This window comes from Notolepis coatsorum, assembly GCF_963971535.1.
Source record: "Notolepis coatsorum genome assembly, chromosome: 13".
Lineage (NCBI taxonomy): Eukaryota > Metazoa > Chordata > Actinopteri > Aulopiformes > Paralepididae > Notolepis > Notolepis coatsorum.
The window spans coordinates 25,074,580-25,092,079 of NC_140177.1; the positions used below are offsets into that span (position 1 = coordinate 25,074,580).

Consider the following 17,500-nt stretch of genomic DNA (forward strand, 5'->3'; position numbering starts at 1 on the left):
AGAGAGGGAGAGAGAGAATATATATAGAGAGGTAGGGAGGATATATATATATATATATAGAGGGAGAAAGAGAGAGATAGAGAGGAGAGAGAGAAAAGAGAGATAGGGAGGATATATATATACATATATAGAGAGAGAGATATGGTGGAGAGGGGGGAGAGAGGAGAGATAGAGAAGAGAGGGGAGACAGAGAGAAGGAGAGAGAGGGAGGAGAAGGGAGAGAGATATAGAGAAGAGAGAGATAGGGAGAGAAGGGGGGAGAGAGAGATACTGTATAGAGAAGAGAGATAGGGAGAAGAGGGGGAGAGAGAGATAGGGAGGAGTGAGGGAGAAAGAGAAAAGAGAGAGATAGGGAAGAGAGAAAGAAAGAGTGAGAGAGAGAGAGGAGGGGAGCACTGACAAGTCTGTGACATTTGGTGACATCATGCTGCACGAGAGAGAGAGAGAGAGAGAGAGAGAGAGAGAGAGAGAGAGAGAGAGAGAGAGAGAGAGAGAGAGACGGCTGCGGCTGGTTGGGACGGTGATATGCATGAGTACAGGGACGAACCGGGACAAAAAAACTAAAACAATCTGGACTTTTTGCCCCAGACCGGCCCACCACCACAACAACCAGTTGTGTGTGTGTTTGTTTTTTTTTATTTTTTTTGCCATCATGGGCAGCTCAACCGGCACCACCGGGGGGGGGGGGGGGTTCACGGTTGGCTACTGCATGAGCGGCTGAGTGAGCATGCTCTCCGAGGAGGAAGCAGGGCAGCAGACATCTCGCGGCCGGCGCGGCGCTGAGAGGGTGGCAGAGGTGGAATGGAGAGGGAGCTCACAAGTCTCAGCTGATCAGTCACACTGCCACGTCTCCAGGAGCGCTCGCTCACCAGCCAAAACTCGGCCCCTTTCAAAGTCTCTCCCCCTACTATAAACTATCTCTTGGCCCAGCCTGGAGTGCTTGGGCTGAATTAAAGTCGTCCCCCCGCACACACACACACCCCCACCCATCTCCCATCACTCTCTAGATTCCTCATCCCGGGTTATTGGATGATTTATGGCTAATCCACCGACACAAATTTCCCCCGCGCCTCCTCTGAACTTGGCGAGGCTCTGGGCTTGCATGGGATTCCTGGGAACTCGCCCTTGTTGTGTGTCAAATGCCAACTTGTGTGCGCGGCACATGGAGAAGCTATACCCCCCCCTTCTGAAGTCACCCGGGTAATCGCTGCACCTTTACCAGCTAGCTAGCCGCGGCCTACGGCGCTGAGGACACATCCACACGTCAGGCTGTAGGTAGCATCATTAGGGGGTTAAAGAGGTAGGCTGAGCATGTCTGAGAGGTAATGGGTCATGCTTCCGGACGAGTTGCAGTTACAAGCTCATTATTGTCGCAACGTTGACTTCTAATGACTGGTAACTGTGTCTATTCGGCGGGATGAGACCTGACCAATTAGATTAATTTAATACTAGTCTGCGTGCCATCAGCACATTAACGGTTCAGATCAGCACCTGCTCAGCTCAGCTCTTTTCATTTGTTATGCATCTCCTCTCTCCACTTTGTGCCCATATACAATACATTAAATACATATAAATGCAAGTAATTATAATTATTGGCCTTTTTGGTTTCTATATGACTGGCCCCACACACCTCGCACGTTTCATCCATGGAGGGGTATTTATTTAGATTTAATTTGGGGGCGCATAACACCCAACATGATATGATGTTTTTGGCAAAGTGCCTCTTTAACTCTTTCACGGCCAACAATGTTTATATACGTTATTGGGCGCCAATGGTTAACACATTGAGTGCCACGGACGCTTTTTGTCGTTAGTTCATGCCGACCTTTGAGTGCCCCCGACACTATATAGCGTTTGTTTGTCGTATTTTTTTTTGGCGATTTGAATTCATATTTCATCAATCGAGCCTCAGGTTAGTGCTGCAGAGTCTCTCTGAGCTCAATTGGGAAGATACCGCCCCCTATCGTCTCTCCCTGTGGTACTGCACCCCGTTACTTTACACTGATGCAGGGGGGGTGGCCAGTTTCCTCATTTTACTTTTCCGTCAAGGCCAACTGAAGGATCGATTGTGCTCACCGGCCCGGAAAACGTGTGGATTATGTATTTACAGGACTCAACACTGTAATCAATAAGCGTGATCGATATTTGGAATGGCGATCAGGAATTGGAATAATCTTTTTGGATAACATCTGATCTCAGGTAAGGAATTAATTTGACCAGTCTTAGGATAATCAGAGCTGTTTTCACAGAGATATAAGCGTTTGCCCTGTGCGTGTGTGTGTGCGCGGTGATCGCTGATGAGGAAATGAGAATAGATTTTTCAGCCCGCCTCTATAGCGTGCATAAGTACACATATACTATCGATAATCTAGTGTTTATTTGAAAACGATTCATAAATAGGCCGAAAAATGACAACGTTTTTGTGTATGCTAGAATATTCCAGTAAATGCCTTTTATCACGGAATCTATATATTTTCCTGAAAAACGAGGGCTTTTCAAAATGCTATCAAACGAAAATGAACCGATTAAAAAACAATCCGTTTGGACAATGTTGACTGCAAACAAGTCATTGATAAGCGACAGGCAGATTAGACACACAGCCATAATGTAAGACAGAGATTATGCGTTCATAACGCTATCATTGAAGTGGGTGGTGGCATTTAACCATGTTTCCAATGTTAATGGCTGGCACTCAAACTGTTAAGGGCCATAAACGTATATATACGTTTTAGCTTTTTTCCGATTTTAATATTATATTCAATGTCACGGACCCGTATGTTACCGTTAAAAGGCATACTGGGACACCGAGGGTGCAGTACCGGCCAGATCCTGCTAGTAGGCAGTATCGAGAGTGCAGTAAACCCTGTTCCAGACCGGGTGTTACATTTAAACCGCTCCGGGCGCAGTTCTTTAGTACAGGGAAGCCTAGGGCTTCACTCAATCGCATTGAATCGTTTTCGGAACAATCGATGAATGTGTCGTGCTGGATTGTCGTGGACCAGATGGACATCAGATGGGCATCAGATGGACCAGATGGGCATCAAACAATTGGAATATTCTTTTTGGAATACCCCTGACCACAGGTAAGGACTATCTGACGTCAATTTCAGCTTGATCAAACAATGTTTTCATACCAATCCAGCTAATCGGTGTGTGTTGTGGTAATAACGAATGCCGTTACTGGTAATCAAAGCATCAGAAACGACCCCCCCCCCCCTCATGCATTCATGATGAAACATAATACCTATTATATACATTTGATTTGGAAATAGTAGCGTGTCCAGGGACGAAACGCCAATGCTTTTAGTAGAATTCACGTTGCGCCCTATAGCCAGCCTCCCAGGAATTAGCCCGGATCATTCAGAAATTATACTTATATTCACCACGGCATAACGCGCAGACGTATTCATCAAAACATTTATTCTTTTTTTGCATCTTGGACAGAAGATAGTTACTGTCAAATGACCATAGTATTGTATCCATAGCTATAATATAGAATATAGATATAGCTCTACAAACAAGGGGACGCACAGTGAAAATATGTAATGGAAACCTGGCCTAGCTAGAACAGGAAGAGGAAAGGCCTCAGCCCTGAATGAGTTAACATCAGCGTGTGTGTGCATGTATATATATACAGGGCTTTCCCTAAACAATGGTATAGGGGCCAGCGCCACCATGTGGTTTATAATAATAATAATAACAATAATAATATGTTGCAGTGAAAGCTTGGGGCCAGCTTAGAAACAGATGCACCATTGTCTAATACATGATTACTCTGTCCTCTGTTCCACTGTGTGTGTGTGTGTGTTTTCGTGTTCAACACTTTCGCGGCCACTGGGATCCGTCTAATCTCGCTTCTCATAACAACGTTTCACAGAGCTAAATCTAGTGATGCAACGATGTGAAAATTGTGGCCGATACCAATAACCGATATTAATATTGCTGTTCTGGCTGATACCAATATTTACCAATGTCGATATCTCTGTATAGAAAACACTTTTTTATGATAATCAAATAAAGAGCTATTTTCCAAAACGCTTATTTTTTTTTTAACTTTTTTAACTTATGTTCAGAAACTATTTAACCTGTTCCACCCCAGGTGAAAATCTGCATAAAATGTATACCTAGGTAAATGGAATATTGCTCCACTTCTACAAGGGCTATTTGCATATTCTTGGTATCTAGGAACATCTATGGACCTCAATGAATGTATTCTCAGTGTCAGAAATATTGTGTCTATTACTAGGCTTGCTTAAATTCTGATGAAACAAAGGAAAATATGAATTATGATTTTTCTTTTCATCTTTGACAGTGAATAAAACCATGATAATAATGACCAAACTTAAAAAACTGCCACTGGGCTAATTCAGTACCCTCTTGAGATCATGTGTACAAAAGATCTAAGGAAATTAATAAAGGGAAGATGATAAAATTGAAGGTTTTGTATATACAGTACTGAATTCTCCCATCCGGACCAATGCAATTTGAAATATTATTATAGAATATAGAATATATGCTTATAAATTACCTTATTATAGCCAATTCGCACATTTATATATATATACATATAGTATCTTTCAAATGGCCGAGTTCAATTTGGATATAGTATCACCAGGCATGCGTAATAACATATACAGTTATTTAATGTAATCGACTGTACTTTTTTATTTCTCCCACAGTGTAATCATTCTGTAACTAATTTCAGATCTGATTCTTCCTACATGATTACAATAGTGTGGAGAAACTGACTGCGTTTCAATATTTGTCAAAAACGTTACCTTTTGTAGCTTATTATCGCGAATCATAAGAATTATTGATATGATTGCTTCAGAACGCCGAACTTTGAACGACCATAGCGGACCACAGGAAGTGTAGTTTGGTGAAATTTCAACACTGCCAGATAGCTAGCGAGGTCCTCTTGAAAATGGCCGCAAAAAGATTCCAATTCTGATCGTTCAACATTTTCATTTCCGCTTTCGGGTCAAGAAACGCGAGTTGAAAAAAAAACTTAAAATGATAAAAACTCACTTTTAACCTATTGCTAAACTATTGCCAACCTAACGTTTTACATTCTACATGTATTTGTGACATAGTAGTGATAATAATACTTGAAAACGTTTGATTTAAAAAAACGCAAATTTATTGCATCACTCATAAAAATATTAATATATGATAATAATGTCAAAAAGGGGTCGGTACCGACCCCGTGGGGGGGAACAGGTTAAGGCCAAAACATGTAAAAAGAAAAAAAAAAGATTATTATTATATATATATTTTTTTAATATCGGCCCATATCGGCCCTATCTTGATATCGGACCGATACCGATGTGTAAAAAAACGGCCATATCGGCGGCCGATATATCGTGCATCACTAGGCTAAATCTATATTTTATATTATTGTGTCCATTGTCATTGTCAATTGACAGTATAAACATTCCCTTCAATATGCCATAAAGAAATAATTTTCTCATCAATACGTTCCCATTTTATAGCGTCATGAATATGAACGTTAAACCAGAATGGTCTAGGCTAATTCCTGCAAAGCTAGTTACAGGGTGCTAAGCTAATAACGTTAAATCGATTGGCGTTTTGGCCATACACAAGCTAGAGTTAAAAATCTAAATGCATATGATCGATATCATGTTCCACCATAAATGCATGGGGGGGGGGGGGGGGGTCGTTTCTGATGATTGATTACCAATAACGGCATTCGTTATTGCAACATCATACGCTGACCAGAGGCTTGGCTATGAGAGCTGTAATTGACGTCAAATCGATCTTACCTGTGGCCGGTTTGATTCCAAAAAGGATTTCCTAGTTATTGATCGCCATCTGGTAGATCGATGTCCATTGGCTGATGCTATATTCCTTTACTGCATACTGAATTTGGCGTCGCAATAAGTATTCCATGCAATCTGGTGACGCTATAGCTTCAGGCTAACAGAAAAAGTAGTCCGGAATGGAAAAAAAGTTACATCCGGTCTGCAACAGGGAAAAACTGCATTATCGAGACAGCGCCACTACCAGGATCTGGCCGGTACTGCACTTTCTGAATCCCAACGGGCACTTTCCAGCCAACATACAGCTCTGTGACATTGAGTAGGATATTAAAGGGGAACTATCTTATAAATGGCCTTTTTGAGTGTTTAGCATTGTTTCCTAGCTATGTGAACTTATATTAATATGATCTATGTCTCAAAATTCTCATATTGGCGCATTCTTCCAATTCTCCTCTCACAATATTCACCCTCACTGAACTGAGTCATTTGAAAATGTGCGCGATATGTGATGTCAGAAAGACACCGCTGCATGTTAATGTTCAGGCGGCGGGGCCGTGGCGCAGTGGTTTAGGAGCCCAGGCTCAAAACGGCTCGAGATCTTGAGGTAGAAAAATGCTGTTTTTGAGGACTTGATTAGAAATACAAAACAATGAATAAAAAAAATATATATATTACAGAGGTGTTCCATAGACTCACAGGAATTGTGTAAAAGTGCCCAAATAGTGAAAGAAATAGTAAAATAGTTCCCCTTTAAAATGGAATAAAAGCAAAAACGAGTTTAACACGTATACGTGGTTGGCCCTTTAAGCATGGCGCCCAAACACGTATATATACGTGGTTGGCCCTGAATGGGTTAAACAATTGTGCAACCTTATACACTGTAGTTATTTTTTATAAAACGTAGTTTTGAACACATTCGGGGCCATTGGGATTAGACGGGGCCCACTCTAGGAGGCCAGCTTTTCATTACAACGTTTCACTGTGCGTGAGGTTGTTTGTAGAGCTAAATCTATATTTTATATTATTGCTATGTGTCCATTGTCATTGTCAATTGACAGTATAAACCTTCCCTTAAATATGCCATAAAGGAAATATTTTTTTCATCAATACGTTCCCGTTTTATAGCGTCGTGAATATGAACGTTATATCGGAATGGTCTGGTATAATTCCTGCAACGCTAGTTATAGGGCGCTAAGCTAATAACGTTAAATCGATTGGCGTTTTGGCCATACACAAGCTAGAGTTAAAAATCTAAATGCATATGATCGATATCATGTTCCACCATAAATGCATGGGGGGGGGGGGGGGGGTCGTTTCTGATGATTGATTACCAATAACGGCATTCGTTATTGCAACATCATACGCTGACCAGAGGCTTGGCTATGAGAGCAAGGCCCGATCGGGCTGTAATTGACGTCAAATCGATCTTACCTGTGGCCGGTTTGATTCCAAAAAGGATTTCCTAGTTATTGATCGCCATCTGGTAGATCGATGTCCATTGGCTGATGCTATATTCCTTTACTGCATACTGAATTTGGCGTCGCAATAAGTATTCCATGCAATCTGGTGACGCTATAGCTTCAGGCTAACAGAAAAAGTAGTCCGGAATGGAAAAAAAGTTACATCCGGTCTGCAACAGGGAAAAACTGCATTATCGAGACAGCGCCACTACCAGGATCTGGCCGGTACTGCACTTTCTGAATCCCAACGGGCACTTTCCAGCCAACATACAGCTCTGTGACATTGAGTAGGATATTAAAGGGGAACTATCTTATAAATGGCCTTTTTGAGTGTTTAGCATTGTTTCCTAGCTATGTGAACTTATATTAATATGATCTATGTCTCAAAATTCTCATATTGGCGCATTCTTCCAATTCTCCTCTCACAATATTCACCCTCACTGAACTGAGTCATTTGAAAATGTGCGCGATATGTGATGTCAGAAAGACACCGCTGCATGTTAATGTTCAGGCGGCGGGGCCGTGGCGCAGTGGTTTAGGAGCCCAGGCTCAAAACGGCTCGAGATCTTGAGGTAGAAAAATGCTGTTTTTGAGGACTTGATTAGAAATACAAAACAATGAATAAAAAAAATATATATATTACAGAGGTGTTCCATAGACTCACAGGAATTGTGTAAAAGTGCCCAAATAGTGAAAGAAATAGTAAAATAGTTCCCCTTTAAAATGGAATAAAAGCAAAAACGAGTTTAACACGTATACGTGGTTGGCCCTTTAAGCATGGCGCCCAAACACGTATATATACGTGGTTGGCCCTGAATGGGTTAAACAATTGTGCAACCTTATACACTGTAGTTATTTTTTATAAAACGTAGTTTTGAACACATTCGGGGCCATTGGGATTAGACGGGGCCCACTCTAGGAGGCCAGCTTTTCATTACAACGTTTCACTGTGCGTGAGGTTGTTTGTAGAGCTAAATCTATATTTTATATTATTGCTATGTGTCCATTGTCATTGTCAATTGACAGTATAAACCTTCCCTTAAATATGCCATAAAGGAAATATTTTTTTCATCAATACGTTCCCGTTTTATAGCGTCGTGAATATGAACGTTATATCGGAATGGTCTGGTATAATTCCTGCAACGCTAGTTATAGGGCGCTAAGCTAATAACGTTAAATCGATTGGCGTTTCGGCCCTACACAAGCTAGAGTTAAAAATCTAAACGCATATGATCTGTATCATGTTCCACCATGAATGCATGAAAGGGGGGGGGGGGGGGGGGGGGGGGGAAGTCGTTTCTGATTATTGATTACCAATAACGGCATTCGTTATTGCAACAAGATACGCTGACCGGGTGGATGGCTATGAGAACAAGGCCCGATCAGGCTGAAATTGACGTCAAATCGCTCTTACCCGTGGCCGGTTGGATTCCAAAAAGAATTTCCCAGTTATTTGATCGCCATCTGGTAGATCGATATGTCCATTGGCTGATGGTATATTCCTTTACTGCATACTGAATTCGGCGTCGCAAAAAGTATTCCAGGCGATCTGGTGAAGCCATAGCTTCAGGCTAACAGAAAAGTCCACCCGGAGCGTAAAAAAAGTGACACCCGTTCTGCAACAGGGGAAACTGGATTCTCGAGACAGCGCCAATACCAGGATCTGGCCGGTACCGGACTTTCGGAGTCCCAATATGCCTTTTCCAGCCAAAATACAGCTCTGTGACAACATCCGGGATATTAAAATGGAATAAAAGCAAAAACAAGTTTAACACGTATATACGTGGTTGGCCTTCAAAGGTCGGCTCCCAAACACGTATATATACGTGGTTGGCCCCGAACCAGTTAAATTGCAGGAAATTACAGGAAATGGTTTTCTTTATTGCTTTTTTGCCTCCTGAGCGGGGGGGGGGGGGCATAGCCCCCTCCAAACCATCCCCTAATTGTGACTCAGCACCGTCTTTGAGCATCCAGGGGAAAGCCCTGTATATATATATATATATTATGCAAGTGCATGTTAATGCTGAGCTGGAGGGTGAGGGGAGGCTAACAGAGCTAATGCTTTGTAATTGTAATTACATGAAGCCATTTAGCCCTTCATGTTTCCTGACCACAGGCAAGAAAACTATAAAAGACATAAGAACACCAGCGTTCTCTGCTCTGCTTGGTGCCAGACTTTCGTGCCAGTTCTATTGAAGCCTGTATTAAAATTCAAAATAGACACATTGCCGATAACGCTGACGTCTGAGGTAATAACCTGACATAAATGAGGAGATGGCTGATCCCATTCAACTCAACGTCGGCCCAACTGAAATATTTATACACTTGGCACCAATGTTCACAGTGACGTGATGACCTGCAACTCACACTGACACACGCCTACAAGCCTGAGGGCCCAGATGTGTCCCCACACTGACACAAGCCTACAAGCCTGAGGGCCCAGATGTGTCCCCACACTGACACAAGCCTACAAGCCTGAGGGCCCAGATGTGTCCCCACACTGACACACGCCTGAGGGCCCAGATGTGTCCTCACACTGACACAAGCCCGAGGGCCCAGATGTGTCCTCACACTGACACAAGCCTGAGGGCCCAGATGTGTCCCCACACTGACACAAGCCCGAGGGCCCAGATGTGTCCCCACACTGACACAAGCCTGAGGGCCCAGATGTGTCCCCACACTGACACAAGCCTACAAGCCCGAGGGCCCAGATGTGTCCCCACACTGACACAAGCCTACAAGCCTGAGGGCCCAGATGTCCGTCGAGACTGCAGAGGGAGAATGGGATTGGGATTGAGAGGTGAGAAAGAGAGAGAGAGGGAGAGAGCGGTCGACTGCATATGTGGAAGATACACAGTAGAGAGAGAGAGAGAGACTAACTTGGAGTGTTGGGGCAGCGGTGGGAGCTGGGACCTGTGGAGAGAAGAAGAACCAGAGGGGGAGGAACAAGAAGACCCATCAATGGAGACGGACGACTACCCCCCCTCCCCACGCAGCCGCGCCACTACAGAGTCCCCCCCCCCCCCCACCCACGCAGCCGCTGCACTACAGAGTACCCCACCCCCCCTCTCCACGCAGCGACAGAGGACCAGGGCTAGAGTTCCGGTGCTGGACCGCGACTTAATGCCACACCCCGCTGGAAAACCTTCTCCTGCCTCCTACTCTGGTGCTATCAAGGAGAGGCAGGGAGAGAGCGAGAGGGGGGGGGGGGGGGGGGGGGCACTGTCTAACTATCAAGCTGTTCAATTAACTTCAGGCCTTGGAGCCTGGTGTGTGTTCGTCAGTGTGTTCATGAGGATGTACACACAGTGATTTTGATAGTCTGCTCTTGAAGTCAGCTAGCATAAAATAGGTGGTAGACAGTGAGGTCCAGAGAGGGGGGGGAGGGGGGGGGGATGGGGGAGAGGGAGAGAGAGCAGGAAGGAGATATAGGGGGGAGAGAGAGAGAGAGAGAGAGAGAGAGAGAGAGAGAGAGAGAGAGAGAGAGAGAGAGAGAGAGAGAGAGAGAGGGGAGTTTACGCTAGAGAGGAAAAGGAAAGAGAAAAGAAACAAAAGGTGGAGAGAGAGGACAGGGAGCAGCTCCTTTAGAACGAGGTCTCTGCTTAATTCCTCTGCTGGGGTTCAAAGGGACTGTGTGTGTGTACAGAGCATGGCATCTTTAATAACCCAGGAGAAAAGGACCCCCACACACACACACACTCACAGATACACGTACACTCACACACACACACTCACAGATACACGTACAGACACACACAGATACACACACACACACACACACACACACACAGATACAAGTTGACATTTTCTCTCAGCTCCATTGTTCCCATCCGCCTGGCTCACCTTGACATCAGAGGCAGCAAGCCTCATTACCAGCCAGGGGAATGAAAGGAGCTCGGGAGGGGAGGAGGGGAGGAGGAGGAGGAGCACAGGAGGAGGGGAGGAGGAGCACGGGAGGGGATGAGGAGCACGGGAGGGGAGGAGGAGGGGAGGAGGAGGGGAGGCGAGGAGCACAGGAGGAGGGGAGGAGCACGGGAGGGGAGGAGGAGGGGAGGCGAGGCGAGGAGCACAGGAGGAGGGGAGGAGCACGGGAGGAGGGGAGGCGGGGAGGAGCACGGGAGGGGAAGGAGCAGGGGAGGGGAGGGGGGAGGCGAGGAGGAGCATGGGAGGGGAAGGGGAGGGGGGCTGGTGCCGAGGCGCGCTCCCTGACAACCCCTCTCGCTCCGTCGGAGCACACCGGAGGAATCTGCAGTCGCTCCGCATCGCTCCGGAACCATCGCTCAGCGCCGGCTACAGAAGTGTAGTCGTCACGTCGCGCTAGCCGCTATTATTCAAGAGTGCCTTGTGGCTGATCAAGGTTATGGCCCTGGAGGTAAACAGCATGCTCGGCACTTCTAGAAGAGTAGGCAGCATGGGTTTCACACGGTGAGGCCTTGTGTGGACACAGATAAGACCTAGCCTGACGCGTCAGACCCATGGCGCGTATGCAAGCTAGCTCTCCGCTGGGTCTGCAAGAGGCACATTGAGAATGGTAAATGGTGCGTTTATATAACAGCTTTTAGCCAAAGCACTTTACAATTTTTGTTCCGCACATTCACCCGTTCACTCACACACAGACGGCGGAGGCGACCATGCAAGGTGCCGACCTGCTCATCGGGAGCAGTTAGGGGTTAAATGGCTTGCTCAAAAAACGGCCACCCAATAAAGTAAATTTCACTCACCGTGGTGATGTCTCTCGTGCCACAATGAATTCCTGGCCTTTATTAGGGTAAAGGGAAAAAACAACTATTTCTCCATTTATCTGTGTGTTACCAAGGCAACGGGCTGCCAGTGTCCCGTCAGACCGGGAGCGCTTATATTAAAGTGTAGGATCGCCGGGATGAGCGAGCGTTGCCTTGCTGCTGTCGTTAAGTGCGGAGAGGGGCACAGACATTATCTTCTCCTGTACTTTAATGTAATCACAGTGGCAGGAGTTCATTATGGCGTGAGAGACGAGACACCATCACACCTCAACGGAGTCAAATTGACTTTATTGACGAGCGCCTTCGTCCGCAAGCTCTCTCTGTTTATTCCTCAACGTGCCGCTTGCAAACCCAAGGGACGTGAAGCCGAACCCAGGGTTCCTACGCATTGTTTTCCTTTTTTATTTTAATAATCCTGGGCTCAGTTATTAGGCCCTGCAGATGTATCTCAGCGTTTTTATATGTGTACATACATAGTACACACGTTTGGCTACAGGCTTATAATATGAATATTACTAATACCAAGTGGCAGACACACAGATTCATTCAGGACCAAAGTATTCGCTAGTGTGGTGCAGAAATCCAACACTTTCTTTCAAAGCCGTGTTTTTTGTGTGTTTCTCCTTCTTGAAATGAGTGGACTGACTTTGTGCAGCAGCCCCCTAAAATGAAAAGATATCCTTGGGAAGGAAGAAGTATCTTTGTTTTGCCTAAACCAGTTTCTAGAGAAGCAGAGTGGGTTTGTTCCCCGGGACCAACACTCTACATACAGTATATATATATATATATATATATATATAAACACGTCATTCTACATATATATAAGTGGCCATAACAGATGTCATTCTACATATATATAAGTGGCCATAACAGATGTCATTCTACATATATATAAGTGAATATAACGCACGTTATTATACATTATATAGAAGTGGCCATAACGCACGTCATTCTACATATATAGAAGTGAATATAACGCATGCCATTCTACATATATAGAAGTGAATATAACGCATGCCATTCTACATATATAGAAGTGAATATAACGCATGTCATTCTACATATATAGAAGTGAATATAACGCATGTCATTCTACATATATAGAAGTGAATATAACGCATGTCATTCTACATATATAGAAGTGAATATAACGCACGTCATTCTACATATATATAAGTGGCCATAACGCACGTTATTATACATTATATAGAAGTGGCCATAACGCACGTTATTATACATTATATAGAAGTGAATATAACGCACGTTATTCTACATATACAGAAGTGAATATAAGTGTGTCTTACCTGGCGTCTGGTAGTTCAGCCTCCTCAGCTCCACGGGATCGGAGGAGTTGGCCAGGAGAGAGTCCTTCACGCTGCCGGAGTGCTCGTCCTTGGGGAGAGGCGACGCTCGCTTCCTGAGAGGGCAGACACACCAAGAGCAGCGAGAGTTAAAACACACAGGCACAACATTTCAACTCCATACTCAATACATTCACGCCCGGGCCGGAAAAAAACGAAACCCCGACGACAGGAGGTTCCAGAAGAGCACCGACGGCTTCGTTCCCCCGGGTTGACGAGCTTAACGTCACGGCCAGCGGATATACGACTTAGTTCCGAGCCGCTCGCCGGGGGGAGTGCGGTCCCGGTAGGCTCTCCTGCTGGCGCCACCAGCTGGGGGTTTAATGTGTCTGAAGGATCGGCACGGCTTCCTTGGCGTGTGGGCCGGACGGGATTCATCCACAGCCATCGGATTCATCTGCCGCCGGGTGGTTGACAGCTGCTGACTGTTTGCATGTGTACGAGTGTGTGTTTGTGTGTAGTAACTGTTTAAAATGTGTCATTTCCTGTGCTCTGTGTGTGTGTGTGTGTGTGTTTGTGTGTGTACAAACGGCACATTCTGTTTACTGGATTTCCAGATTGAAAGGAAAACAGGAGGATGGTGTAATTAGCCCATCAGCTGGGTGGCACAACACTGGGTAATTAGACCAGTTGTGCAGCACCTGCGCTCCGCCAGGCCTAGCCTAGCCCAGTTCAGCACGGCGTTCATTTACGGCCGCGACTAGCTCAGTCGACCGTCGCTTTTCTCTGTCCGGTGAAGAGCGAGAAGGATGGAGAGAGTGAGAGAGAGAGGAAGAAAAAAGGCAGCCTGTCCGTATTCTTAAGCTCAGACAGCCAGCATCTGTTGATGTGTACACACGCACGCACGCACACACACACACACACACACACACACACACACACACACACACACACACACACACACACACACACACACACACACACACACACACACACACAGATGTATATATACACTCACACTCTCTCTCACTCTCTCTGACACACACGCAGCTGTAGACACGCAAGCCTCCTGACTGCAAATGGAAAATGGCCGTCAGAAAGCGTCAGGGCGCCCTGTGGAGATTTCACATCTCATTGCGCTCCATTTGCAAGTTGTGAGCGTGGGTTTTTGGATGGCAGCAGGGCCTGCTGTTGAAGCCTAGCGTGGAGAGAATACATAAAGCTGCAACAGCTTTTAGCCTGGTTCCGGAACAACCCCCCCACACCCCCTCACCCCCCCGCCACCTGTCGTCCGATGTGGCGGGGGGCTTAGGCTAATGCTAGCGGCGTAACGGCTAATCGAGGACAACAAGCGTCCCCTTCCTCTCCCGGACCGCGCTCCAAGCGCCGGACCGTGTCTGCTTTCCCCATGGTCCGGCTGCCGGGCTCCAGGGCGAGACGAGATGGACATCTGTGATCTGGTCTCCACCCCTCCTCGTCTGTCTGAGGCCCAACAGATGCTAATATCCAACGCGCTTTGACTTAGACCTGGCAGGCGGCTCAATGGAGGTATTCCTTTCTGGCTCAGGGTAAGATGTGGGAGAAGGTATATCGCAGGTGTGTGATGTGTGTGTGTGTATGTGCACATGTGTGTGTGTGTGTCTGAGATAGGGCTTTAATGAGGAGAGAACAGAGCTCTTTGTTGAGCGCCTCGCACGCGAGGAAGTGGTGAGAGAGAGAGAGAGAGAGAGAGAGAGAGAGAGAGAGAGAGAGAGCGAGAGAGTGGGGGAAAACGAGAGAATGTGGTGGAAAATGTCAGCGTAGAAGACAGGAACATTTCTATTTCAGCAGCCTTCCCCGCCTGGCATTTACTTTACAATGGTCCATTCAGTAGCAGGTGAGGCCTTGGCATATTCAGATGGGGGGAGGTGGGGGGAGTGTGGGGGGGGAGGGGGCTGGAACATGCTAGAACTGGCCCTGGGGTTACTTTCACCCCCATCATCAAGGGCTGCAGAGGCCTCTACTTCTCATCTTCTTAGCATATTGTTGAAGAAATTAGACTAGGGGGGGACAATTTGAAGGTGTTTTTTGTAGGATTATTAGGGTAATATCTGAAGCCAGACGTCCCTGCAGCCCTACGGAGTAGATGAACACCAACAAACTTCACAACACGAAGGGATCTTACGATGACAGGGTGTGTAATAATAATAATAATAATGGCGTGGATGAGGGGGAATGGAGATGGAGGGGGGGTGGAGACGGTAGGTTTGACAGTAGAACAGTACTCACCGTTCCTGGTTGCTGCGTTTCATGGAGGTCAAAGGGGAGAGGGGAAGATTTCAGGGATGATTAATATATCAGCACAAGACCGCAAGACTCCTCTGGCCAATGTTTACACGAACTCTACAGCCCCCTTCTTCCTCCCGGAGCTATAAGCCAGATCCTTCCACATTCACACCTGCACATGAAGACCGCAGCGGGGCTCGATCACACTCGCTGGCTGGAGACCCCTTAAAATAACCCCCTCATTGTTCACCGCCGACCAACCTGTACAGGCGCAATAACAGCCAGCGGTAGGATGTGATTATGTTCTCACACATTTTATGCCGCGCGGCTGAAGTGAGAGGGCCTACAGCTGCCCACCCGCCAGGCCCCCCCCCCTCCACCAGCACCCCCCTCACACCCACCCGCCAGACCCCCCCCCCCCCTTACACCCACCCACACGCCCGCCCTCTTGTCAATCCGTGTGTGTGTGGAAAGTGGGCTCCCTTCTCAAGCTCCTAATGAAGGGCCTGTCTGAGAGCTATCCGACGCCGGCTACCTGGCGGCCTCTGGGCGGGGGGTTGAGGAACACGCGGCAGAGGGCAGACACCGCGATGGCTCGCGACGGCCGTGTCTAGCCGCCGGGGATTGTGGGGGTTTGAGTGGAGTTGACCAAATATTGTACTTTTGAGCTTTGTGTTTCGAGTGGCCGAGGAGGGGGGCGGTTCTCCCTCGCCGTGCGGCAGCCGGGTCGTGGCGGTAGGGTGCCGCCCGCCCGCCCGCCGTTAACCCCTCACTACCCACACGCTGCCGGTGAAACGCTCGGCTGGGCCGAGATGAGCATTCTTCAGATGACACCAACAGATCTGCCCACGGCCCCTCACACTACACGCGGTCCCTCACACTACGCTGAACACACACACGCTGTAATCGGATGTTACAGTTGGACGTATGTATGTGTGTGGGAGGGGGGGGGTGGGGGGGGGGTGTGGCGTGGTTGGTCATTACCATTCCTGACACAAGGGGAGGTAACCTACATCCAAGTGTCACTCAAACACTCAAACACACACACACACACACACACACACAGACAGAGTGCAACAACTTACCTCTTGAAGAGTAGGATGGCGATGACGATGATGATGATGAGCACCACGGCCAACACCGGGCCCATGACCCACAGCATCTCCGGCTGCTCCACGCTGCGGGCCACGCCCGCCGTCACCACCTGGATCGGGTCCGAGTAGGGACTGGCTGCAAACGTCCTCTGTGAGGGGGAGGATGGAGAGAGAGGCATGAGAACCCAACCTGTGCTAGGGAGTCAACCTTACCAACGTTACCAGCGTTACCAACGTTACCAGCGCTACCAGCGTTACCAACATTACCAACGTTACCAGCGCTACCACGTTACCACGTTACCAACATTACCAGCGCTACCACGTTACCAGCGCTACCAGCGTCACTGCACGTCCAGGGCTATTTCAACCTCTTTAGACTTCTACCAAGAGACAGATGGCTTCCTGTTTGACAAGGACACAGTGGAGAAACCACGGAACCAAACTGTGTTCTGTGAGCAACAATAACCACCTCAGATAGTTAGATATGATGTTAGAGAGAGAGAGAGAGAGAGAGAGAGAGAGAGAGAGAGAGAGACACAGAGAGAGAGAGAGATAAATATACAGAGAGAAAAATAGACAGAGAGAGGGAGAGAGACATAGATAGATAGAATAAGACAGAGAGAGAGAAATAGACAGAGAGAAAAATAGACAGAGAGAGGGAGAGAAAGATAGAAATAGACAGAGAGAAAGAGAGAAAAATAGACAGAGAGAGAAATAGACAGAGAGAGAAATAGACAGAGAGAGTGATAAATAGACAGAGAGAGAGAGAAATAGACAAGAGAGAGAAATAGACAGAGAGAGAAATAGACAGAGAGAGTGATAAATAGACACAGAGAGAGAGAAATAGACAAGAGAGAG

At 46.8% G+C, this 17,500-nt stretch overlaps 1 protein-coding gene across 1 annotated transcript in view; it reads right to left on the reverse strand.

Moving 5' to 3' along the window:
• The window catches only part of LOC311239297 (receptor-type tyrosine-protein phosphatase F-like), a 226,449-nt gene that overhangs the window by 29,165 nt on the left and 179,784 nt on the right, over positions 1-17,500 (reverse strand). The window contains 4 exon segments of the mRNA XM_084327604.1: positions 9,750-9,931; positions 10,121-10,153; positions 13,287-13,399; positions 16,634-16,791. Of these exon segments, the coding sequence (XP_084183730.1) occupies positions 9,750-9,931; positions 10,121-10,153; positions 13,287-13,399; positions 16,634-16,791 (486 nt within the window).